Source organism: Larimichthys crocea, chromosome XII, assembly GCF_000972845.2.
Source record: "Larimichthys crocea isolate SSNF chromosome XII, L_crocea_2.0, whole genome shotgun sequence".
Classification (NCBI taxonomy): domain Eukaryota; kingdom Metazoa; phylum Chordata; class Actinopteri; family Sciaenidae; genus Larimichthys; species Larimichthys crocea.
The window spans coordinates 11713847-11725189 of NC_040022.1; the positions used below are offsets into that span (position 1 = coordinate 11713847).

At 41.7% G+C, this 11343-nt stretch overlaps 1 protein-coding gene across 1 annotated transcript; it reads right to left on the reverse strand.

Moving 5' to 3' along the window:
- Positions 1 to 342: 342 nt before the first annotated feature.
- Positions 343 to 2076, reverse strand: LOC113747033 (general transcription factor II-I repeat domain-containing protein 2). Its single transcript, XM_027284990.1, has 3 exons — positions 893 to 2076; positions 590 to 798; positions 343 to 537 (listed from the first exon to the last, which is right to left on the reverse strand). Exons 1-3 carry the CDS (start codon positions 1953 to 1955, stop codon positions 343 to 345), a joined length of 1467 nt encoding a protein of 488 aa, XP_027140791.1. The 5' UTR covers positions 1956 to 2076.
- Between the last annotated feature and the right edge of the window lie 9267 nt (positions 2077 to 11343).

The following is an 11343-nucleotide window of genomic DNA, read 5'->3' on the forward strand; positions in this document are numbered from 1 at the left end:
GTCACCTCTAAGTGTCGCCAAAGGAACAATAGCTGTAGAAACGTGCGTACGACAGCTATGAAATTGGCGTGGGGCACGCACATTTCTACGATTGTTTCACGTTTGATTCATTTGAACGTGAGCGTGGAAAAGGACGTACGCCACTTTTTTGTGCGTACGCAAGCTTTGTACATGAGGGCCCAGGTCTGGCTCAAAGGCAGTGGTATTGATGCGCAAGGTGTCTCGCAGGTGAGAGTCCGTTAACCGTGTCCTCACACGGCTCTTATTTAAGTTCATAACCGAGAATGTCTTCTCACACAAATACGTCGACCCAAACAAGCTTAGCATTTTCTTTGCAAACGCTCAAATCTCTCGAAACCTGTCCTTATCCAGCTGTCGGTAAAAGTTGGCGAGAGAAAGCTGCTGGTGCCGACTGCGGCTCTCGGCGTCACACTGCAGCTCAATGAGCTCCAGCTGCAAATGGTCTGGAACGTCATCTGTGTCCACGGAAAAAGGTGAGGAAAAAATAGCGATCTCCTTCTCGATAGCTGCAAAATCCTGAAAGGGTTGTCTGAACTCTTCAGCCAGAGATGAAATATCTGATGCGTACCTCTGATGCGACATTGCTCTGTGGGAATCTGGTCATGATTTCTTGCAGTGCTGAAAAGTGTGCAGTATTGGGTTGGGACTGCGACAGGTGTCTTTCAAACAGTTTCAGCTTGGTTCCAAAGGCTTTGATGTGTGAATATAGTTGGCTTATGACTGCGTCTGGTCCCTGGAGACTGGTGTTGAGGGCATTGAGGTGCTTTGTAATATCAACTAGAAAACCCAAATCGGCCAGCCACACAGGGTCACTTAGTTCTTGCATAGGTTGTCCCTTTTCAGCCAAAAACTCACCGATTTGCTGCCTAACCGAGTAAAAGCGCAACAGTGCAGAACCTCGACTGAGCCATCGTGTGATAGTCAGTGTGATAGACAACATCTCCATATTCCGCATGAATCTCGCTTAGAAACTGTTGAAACTGATGGTGGCATAGCGCTCTGGAGCGGATAAAGTTAATCGTTTTTATCACTGGTTTCATAACATGTTTGTATTGGAGATGTTTGGCACATAAAACTTGCTGATGAATGATGCAATGGAGTTTTACAGCGTTACCCCCTTTTTCACTTACTTTGTTACTTATTAGTGTTGCTAATCCACTTCGTTCGCCAGTCATGGATGGTGCGCCATCCGTAATAATCCCAGAAATTTTATTCCACGGGAGTTGCATGTCATCCACGGCAGCGCAAACAGAAGAGAATAAGTCTGTTCCTCTTGTTTGACTTTTCAGGCTCCTGAGGTCAAGTAGTTCTTCAGTAACGTTCATTTCATTGTCCACTCCCCTCAAAAAAATAAGTAATTGAGCAGTGTCCGAGGCGTCTGTGCTCTCGTCGCAAGCCAGCGAAAAAAAGTCAAACTCCCTTCCTTTGTCTCTCAATTGTCTTTTGATGTCTGATGACACTTCTTCAATTCTGCGTGCCACAGTGTTACGTGCCAGACAGACTTTGGCAAACTCTTGCTGCTTCTCAGGACAGATTTTCTTCACAATAGTCATCACGCAGTCTTTGATGAATTCACCCTCAGTGAAAGGTTTGGAATGCTTTGCGATCAGCGCTGCTACCTCGTAACTAGCCTTTGTGGCGTTCTCATTTGACTCTCGGGCTCTTGCAAAATACTGCTGCTGTGAGATTAAACTAGCTTCAAGCTGCTTCAATTTCTCGCTGCGTTCCTTCCCTGTAATCTTGTCGTACATGGCAGCGTGTAGCTTTTGGTAATGTCGCTTGACATTATACTCTTTAAAAACAGCCACTGTCTCTTTGCAAATGAGGCAGACACAGTTGTTGCGTACTTCAGTAAAGAAATAGTCCAATTTCCATCCATCCTTGAAGCGTCGACCCTCGCAGTCAACTTTCCTTTTTTTGTTGATTGTCGCCATTTTTGAACATTGGCGGCAAAGGGTCACTTTGCTGCCCTACAGTGGGTAAATGAGGAACAGCATTTAGTGTGCAAGCTGCTTAATATGCTGGTAACAGTACTGCTGCCCAAGCTGCGCGCGTGCGCAAGTGCGCACAACCTGCGGGCCAGACGTTACTGATTTTATGACAGAGGCCGAGGGCCGGATGAAATCTGACCACGGGCCGCATTTGGCCCCCGGGCCGGACTTTGGACATGTCTGGTTTAAATGGTCATTTATGTTATATATATGCCACTGACCGTTTCCTTTGTTGTCAGTTAAATATGGGTTATAATATATTATGTTTATTCCTTCTCTGTATGATGTTCATATATTTTTATGCTAAGGGTAATTGTTTATTATTCTGATTGTGTGCATGTTAAAGCATATGGTGAGCTGTTTTGTGATGGCTGTTATTGTTTTTGGTTCATTCCGGAACCACACACATACCTAACCACACACACCTTCCACACATCTGTGTTCACGCTGGATTAAAGCGCCATAAAAGGATTGACTGTCTCCTTTGTTTTGGGAGAACTTTAGGTGCGTTCTAAGAGACATACACTTCGCGATTACAATTCAGAGAAACCAGTCTGATAGCTTGAGTCTCTGTCACATTATAGCTTAGCTTTAGTATTTAGTTTGATAGTTTAGAGATTGCTGTTTTGTTTCCCTCTGTTTGGAGTGATTTTGTGTTTATTCAGATTTAATCCTTCTTTCCTCCAGTTATTTGTTGTTTCTTAGTTTTCTGTACTTTCCTAACCAGGTTGTGTTTCCTCCCTTTTGGAGCACCTATTGTTTGTTAGAGTTTTATTTGTTATTCCCCCTTGTTAGGATAGATAGATTACCTCAATTCTTTGATTAGGACAGATTAGTTTGTTTAGTCAGTGCAGTTAGACTCAGTGTTTTTCCTTTTGGAGCGACTTTTCTTTTGTAAGATTTCACAACTGTGCATCTTCCAATAGGGAAGAGGAGTTTTTGTAGCACTTTTGTTTTTCACTCTGTTTAGAGGGTTACACTTGCTGCCATTCCTGAATAAAGTTTAATGTAATTACATCTGCTCTGTGTCTGAGTCCTGCTTTGAGCCCGTCGTGACATCTCACTACTTAAGAACCTTTTGTAAAGTAGGACTCTTCAGGCTGCACCTCCGAGCTGCTGAGTTTATTCATTGTCTTTGGAGTGTGTGAAGAGTTCCAAAGACATTTTGCAAGACAAATTCAATGAGTGATTGTGCTGAGACTATTTAAGTGTTCCAGCATGATTGCCATCATTGTATTCATATTTTCTTTGAGTATGTGTGAGCAGCACTATACAAAGGTGCAGTCAGTGAATAGTCGTATTGTTAACCCTCCAGCACATGGCTGTTGTCCATGTTTCACGTCTGGCATTTTAATGGAATGCTAAACACACATGTGAATTTCTCTTGAACAAGGAGGCAACTATAGTGCCGTCCAATAAAACGCCTCTTTTCTATGATTTTTATTAAATGCTTGGATGGTTATGATTAGGATCAAGGATGAATAAATGTGCAATGTCTGCTGATGTGAAGGGTTATAAAAAGACCACATGTGCGTGTCTGCCTGCCTCACACCTGGAAGTAGACCGGGGTGAAAAACTACATTTTGATGAATGATGTTCTTACTCCTTTAATTAGAAAGTCCGGAACTTTCCATGCTTCACGTTTCTCAGCTTGGACACTCGTAAAAGTGCATTTAGCATCAGCTTCACAGTCATTATCTTGCTCCTCTGTCATTCTGTCACACTAGTTCCCCAAATAATTATACCTCCTGCCTCATGTTACAAAATGCCTCCGCTCCTCTAATATGTGTATGTGTGTGTTGATGAAAGAGAGACAGGGACAGAGACAGGCAGAGTCAAAGGGAAAACAATTCTATCAGGTTCACATGTGAAGCAGCTGGCTGAGCTGTCAGGTGTAGTTGGGATTGAAATCTCCATAGAACAGGTCATCTGTATAAGATGCTTATATTTTATGTATGCATGTGTGAAAAAGGTACTGTGCTGAACACTGTCATGGTTTCACATACACAAGTGTTTTTAAGCGCTCTCAAGGAGAAACTACAGCAGGATTTCACGGCTTAAGTTTACTCTTAAATGTGTTGACCGTGTCTGCCTCCTGAACCCAGAATGGTAGTTTGTTCCACAGAAGAGGAGCCTGATAGCTGAAAGTTCTGGCTCCCAATCTACTTTTGGAGACTATAGGAACCACAAGGAACCCAGCGTCCTGAGAGCGCAGTGTTCTAGAGGGGTAGTAAGGTATTATGAGCTCTTTTAGATAAGATGGTGTCTGACCATGAAGAGCTTTGTAAGTAAGGAGAAGAATTTTAAATTCTATTCTAGATTTAATAGGTAGCCAATGCAAGGAAGCCAAAATGGGAGAGATGTGATCTCTGATCTTGGTTCCTGTCAGAACACGTGCAGCAGCATTCTGAATTAACTGCAAAGTCCAAAGAGACTTATTAGAGCAGCCTGATAACAAAGAGTTACAATAGTCCAGCCTTGAAGTAACAAATGCGTGGACTAGTTTTTCTGCATCCGCTTGAGAGACGATGCGTCTGATTTTGGTGATGTTACGTAAGTGGAAGAATGCAGTTCTTGAAATTTGGATGTTAAAAGACAAATCCTGATCAAAAACAAATCCAAGATTCTTGAGAGGCACCTGGCTGCAGACCTCCACTGTCAGGCCCGGAAGTGATGATGTTTTTTTTGGGGGGTGGGGAGGTGGGGAGGACATTTGTGAGAGGGTCATTCACCGCGCCTTTAAATCGAGAGAGACCAGCGAGAGGCAGATACGAAAAAAGAATAGTGAACTATTCTCCAGTAGCTGTGAGTTTCTGATTTTTATTATCCACAGAAAGTAAATGCATGATTTCTTGTGTTCATCATCAATATAGGTGCCGTTGTAGTAGTCGTTATAGGTCATTAATTACCAAATGTTTACATGTCGGTTTGGGTGTCGTTTTGAAACTAGATGACTTCAAATTTACTTTCGCCAGTGGTGGTTACATCAACACCTAAGGATCCTTAACTTTTTAGTGCATAACGAAAGTAACTCTTCGCATTTGTTTTGTAGTAACGTTGTGAAACTTTTGTAAACTCTCATGCATTAGTTGGGCATAGTCACAAAGTTTGAAAACATCTTTCTGAACTCACAGGACGTGATCAACACGATGCAACACACCAGGATGTGTTCGACGAGCTAATTAGTGATATAACCTGTTTAAGTGCACAAGAAACATGAAAAGAGCCAATTGATAATTGAGGACTAATATCTTTAATGCAACTATCTTTTAGAAACCTATCCGTCACTAAATCCTGGCAACTGGACGAGAGAACTGGACTACAATTTCAGGGTAGAGATATTGTAAGTATGTTTATGCATGTATTTATTAATAGTTGAATACTTTAATACGGTAAAATATAATTACATAACTGACTTCTTTCTGATATCTAGGATTTTCCACAACAACCATATTGGATGACTGGTGGCATCTCATGTTGATGGTAGTAGACATCATTTGGTATATATTATTATTTGGTAATTCTGTGTGCATTAAGATTTCAGCATTAAATTAAAATTAATATGCTATTCCCAGAATGCCCTTTACACAACACTGGATGGTCCCCTACGACTTTTCGTTGTAGGAATCATGCAATCAAAGTAAGCTCAATTTACACAACAAAACACTTATATGAAGAGTGTGAGTTTGCTTTTTGTTGCTGTTCATTTTCCAGCTGGACATGCCACTTTTGAGACAGTGGTGTGTATCATCCTTATGGAAAAGTTTGACCTTGGAAGTGAGACTGCAAAGATTGTTATTTGACCTGAAGTTGATACAAGAAGTTTTATTTATTTCTATAGTTTGAGCCTGGAAAGCTGTTCGCCCACTGGACAGATGCATCTAAAGCCTTCCTGCGAGGTGAGGCGCAACCAGTGTTTAGGATGACAAAAGGAAGGTGGATGACATTGCTGAGGTCAGATTTTTATTTTTTGAATTCTGTCTTCAGTTTCTTTGGTTTCAGGTATATAGGTAGATAAAGTGTCTAGATTAATGCATGATTGGATTTAAAAATAACATTTGTTGAGTTCTCTAATATGTCTAGGTAGGGCCTATTAGAGGGGCAATGATGGATTTTTCTTTTTTGGAGCTTGTGTTTTGAATTTTACAAACGGATAATTTTGCTTATCTATATATTTTCAGGAAGAAGAGCAGCAGGCAGAGGTCTCACCTACTGTCAGAACTGCAGATGTGGACCACCAGTGGAAGGCAGAGCTTTTTCACAGTATCTATTGGTCAGATACTGGTTGGTGTAGCACTAGGTTATAGACATCTTTCTTTCTGTCTTTTTCCAAGGACTCGGTTGAAGATCGCATTCTTCATATTGCAAACTTTCAGCAGAGTGGGTTGAGGCCAACAAACCACTGTTCTCAGCTAAAGTGGACCTGCCTGACATTCTGAGCAGGGGGGAGAGGAACAGGCAGAGGCTGCTAACGTATGGGATATTGTGGCAAGAAGAACCAGATGACAATGAAGAGAAGTGATCCTGGAGCCATTCAAGTTTACTTTTCACAACCCTGACAACATGTGGATTTTTGTGATGAAATAAGGCACAAAAAAAAAAGATATCTGGCATATGGTGAATGTCACACTGAGTGACTTTGAGAGTAAGGGCTACAGAACATTTGATCATGTTGTGACTTGGTGTGTGTGTTGTTTTGTGTGGTGTGTGTGTGTGTGGTGTGTGTGTGTGTTTTCTCATTGATCACTTAATAATTTGACTTGGATTATACTGTAGATTTCAAGAGTTAGGGTAGTATTTAGTGTCCTTAGGTGTTTTTAAACAGCACAAGAATATAATTAGCATAGACATAAACCAAACATGAAATGTATGGTGGTAAGAATAAAAATAACAAATATACGAAAGAAAAAACTAATTGAAACAAATATAATAGAAAAGAGCAGCGCAATAAAGTCAGAATTAAATGATAATGAAAAGGCGTGAAGTACTCTGTATAGTACACAATAAATGTATAGGCCGTGACTCTTATGAGATGTTGGCTTATGAATATGAGTAATAGCTTAAGAAAAAGTGTGTGCACTGACCAAACAAAAGTTTACTATAAAAACAATATGTACACATAGACCGGGAATTGAAGATTTTATGTCATTGTTTATTAGTTAATTCAATTGTGAGGAAAACGATTTAACTGGAAGTGCATTCACGAATTCGCAATTTATTTTGAAATGTATCCTTGCATTTCCAGTCCTGAGAGTGGAGCCTGCGGCGGTAGGGACCTCACAGTGGAGGTCTGCAGTTTATTTTGAAATGGTAGGCATTCATTTCTGGCCTGACAGTGGAGGGGCCTGAAGTGAGGGTGTGCCAGTTTTATTTTGAAATGTATCCTGTGCATTTCCGGGCCTGACAGTGAAGGGAGGGCCTGAGAGTGGAGGTCTGCAGCCAGGATCCTTGAGATTCTTTACGGTGGAGCTGGAGGCCAGGGTGATCCCATCTAAAGTACTAAGTCTCTGAGAATAGTTTCTGAGGTGTTTGGGTCCAATTACAAGAACTCTTCAGTTTGTCTGAATTAACATCAGAAAATTTGTAGGTCACCAACTTTTTTATTCCTTAAGGCATGCTTGGAGTTTAGTTAATGTGATTGGTTTCATCAGGCTTGATCGATAAATATAATTGGGTGTCATCGGCATAACAATGAAATTAATGGAGTGATAAAATATAATAATGTTCCCTAAAGGAAGCATATTAAACTAAATAGAAGTGGTCCGAGTACAGAACCTTGTGGGACTCCGTGACAAACTTTGGTAGCATGGAGGATTCATCATTGACGTGAACAAACTGAGATCGACCTAAGAAATACGACTTAAACCAGCTTAGGTGGTTCTTTGATGCCAATTTGATGTTCCAGTCCTCTGTAAAGAGTCTGCTGGTTAAAACATGGTGCTAGTCTTTTGTTTAATTTCTCTTTTTCAGAGGTGCAGTAGAGTCTAGAGTTGTCCTAAGAGCCTGTAGTACTATCAACAAGATGAACTATTTGTGAGGGGCTACATTGCTACATTGAGACATGGGCATTGAATTCAATGCTGAAGGAATCTCCTTAAATATGGCTAACAGCACTATCAGATAACACGGCTGTAGGAATTTTCAGCAAAAAGGCTTATAGTCCAGTAGTATGAACCAAAGGTTATTAAAAAGGGTCAGATAGAAGAGGATTCTGTGGACCAGACCAGACCAGACCAGGTTTTCCCTAGAAAGGTGTCCAATTATCTATGAAGCCCAAGTCGTTTGCCGGACACCACCTTGACAGCCAGCGGTGGAAGACGACATGCGGCTATACATGCATCACTGGTCACATTGGGGAGGGGTCCAGAGAAACACGGAGTCCGACATTGTTTTGGTGTATGCACACACACTGACGAAACATTAATTTTAGTGACCTCTGATTGGCGTAACCGGGTGTCATTACTGCCGACGTGAATAACAATCTTACTGTATTTACGCTTATCCTTAGCCAGCATTTTAAATAGACACGAGGGTTGCATTTAACTTAGGGCCCCTGGTGTCGCTAATTACACGTTTTGTAAAATGGAGCTGCCAATGACCAGAGTTGGCCTCTCAGCGGGTTGTTGCTCAGCGGGGAATATCTGTTAGAAATGTGGAATGGGTTGGTGGGCTTCAGTTTGGGGGGCTATGCCTCTGAATCCTGAGCCTGCGCTCAAAAGCTACAAATCAGTTATTGCTAATATTACTGATTCAATTGGAAATTTGACCCTGAAAACCTGAATTTATATGCTTTGATTCCATTTTTAATTATATTATTTTTATTTATTTTGATAGAGACAGCTAAAGAGTGACGGGAAATGTGGGGATCTAAAATGTTTTCTCAAGTGCTCCAGTTTTTTTTTTTTTCAGCTTGGCAAATTTAGAAAATTCATGGTCTGAAGTTCCACTATCGGGTTCTAAATTTCTTTCCTGGATATGTTATCTGGGATCATGTGACTAAGAGGACGAAGCCTGATACAGGAGGACACAGGTCTGATGATTCCTTCAGGCTCAACTGATTGTCCTTGGTTTGAAATGTTCATCTTCAGTTCTGGTACCGGGATGTAACCAGTCTGGTTTAAAACAACCAGATGACCAAAGAACAGCCCACAGAACAAAGACAAGATATTTATGTTCAAGCTCATCAACCAGGGGAATGAATGAATCTTTCAGATCACAACTGAACTGAACCTGAACTGAATCATTTGAATATTAGATTGTTGAATATTATCAGAAGGGGGTTAGAGGTTAGGGGTTAGGGTAGAACTCATAAACTGAATGGTATCTGAAGTTGTTAACTAAAAGAAGGTGTTTTGTTCAGGTCAGTGGTTCTCATCCTGGCGGTCGAGATTGTGTAGGATAAATAAAATAATATACTGAGGCAAGCAAGAGAAGAATGAGAGACAGGAAGCAGCCCGTCCAGCGATGTTAACCCTTTATACACTTCAGCACAGGGGACAAGAACTGGAAACACTATAGACGAGGTACCCTGTTTTTATACAATGTTAACAGGCCCAGTTTACCTCTGTAACAGAAAATGGTAACTACTCATGTTAATCCCCCTGCTCAGGCAGAACTGAAGGGGTGGAGGGGTGGGGGTGGGTCACAAACACCAACCTGATTATTCTGGGGGTGTGCCTCTGAAAGGTTGAATAAGCCTGGCTTATTAAATCAAACTTATTGTTGGCCTCCAAAAACCTCTCATTAGTTTGTTCTAATTGCATCAATGGCTGTTGCACTGAACTGTTTGTGGGGTCATAAAATTTGAATTTTTATGATGAAGAACCACTATTGGTACAACAGAACTGTGTTTTTTAAATTCAGATAAGGCTGACCACAAACACTAATGGACATAATATTTTAGAGCCGGCACACACACCGCATGACTAGGAGAGTGAAATGTCTGCAGACATTACAGACACATGCAGAGCAACCATAGCACATTTTCAACAAGAGTCAGAAATTGGATATGTCATTAGTAATAAATATGACAGGCAAAAGCGACACTTTCATAAATCTGGGCGTGATAGAAGCTACTTTCAATAATGTTTGACAGGAAGGTCACAAAGATTCAAATAGAAAGATTACAGTTCAAACTAAAAGGCACTCAGAGACACGACCTCTGCTAGGCCAAAAGTCCATCTCTCATCATCTGCAAACAAACCATTATATATCCTGTATCACAAGCTGATCAATCAATACTAAAAAAAAAGGAAAATAATTTGCGTATCCCGCCCTGCGATTCAGAGCCACTCCAATATTTCATGTGTTCTAACCTCGGCCCATGTTACACCCCTTCCTTCCACTGAAGTTTCATGAAAACAGCCAGTATTTTTATTTGTGATCTACTGCCAGACAAACAAACAAATAAAGAGCAGCGACTCTGTGGGGAGGTGATGAACACTGCTAACCTTCAGTCCTAGTGACAGTCCACACCACCACTCAGGCACTGGCTCAACCTTATCTTCCTTCCCCGTCAGAGTCTCTTACTCCTCTGTTATTTGTTCACCTATGAGCCCTCCCTGTAGCACCACCATTTTTACACAGCAAGATGAAAAGTCTGCAGGGAGTGTGTAAAATATTATTGGGTGAAGAAGCACGGTGTGCAGGTGCTTGTCTATAGATCCACACATGTTGGTCGTTCTTGTTCTCATCGAACCCATCCTTCCCATGCTGCTTTTTCATGAGGCTTTGGTTTTGTGTCAGAGAATGGTTGGGGTTTTCCATGGAGCTGGCAGAAAGCTGTTACAGATATTTGTAAGTGGTTCTCATCTGTGGTTTGTGAGCATGTGTGTTATGAATTACGGAGGCCTGTAAATCCACGGTGTGGAGGGTCTCCATCCGGCCAATAGGAGCAGCAGTTTGGTGTCTGGGCCTTGTGTGCTGGAGAAATATGCCTTGTGTAGTTTGTACTGATAAATACCATAATGGAGAGGGTAGAGTCTACAAGGGCTTACAGGCAATTGTAGGGCCTATGTGAGGTGAATGATTGCTCCAAACTATCACTCCCAAGATAACAACAAGCATCTTGAGCCACTGTCCACAATCCGAATCTATAATCAACCGAAATGCTCGTGGAATCTTTAGAGTCAGGCCCAAGGCCAAGAGAATCCTGGGTCTTGTGAGTCTGAGGGTTTGGGAGGGTGCTGCGCCCTGCTCAGCTGCACTCCACATTGCAGGCTAGGATGTATCTGTAGTGGCTGTAATGCGAGTCCCACCAGCGCAGCGCAGCCTCACCGCCTTCAGTTTGGAGGTGTGGCGGCCGGCAACAAGGAGCAGGTGCTCTTGAAGG

Excerpts from the sequence above, each read along its gene's own strand:
- LOC113747033 (XM_027284990.1), bottom strand. The coding sequence starts at position 1,955 with ATGGCGACAATCAACAAAAAAAGGAAAGTTGACTGCGAGGGTCGACGC. Across the intron at positions 799-892 it reads CACTGTTGCGCTTTTACTCG|TTGATATTACAAAGCACCTC; the intron begins GTTAGGCAGCAA and ends TGGGTTTTCTAG. Across the intron at positions 538-589 it reads AGAGCAATGTCGCATCAGAG|GATTTTGCAGCTATCGAGAA; the intron begins GTACGCATCAGA and ends CAACCCTTTCAG.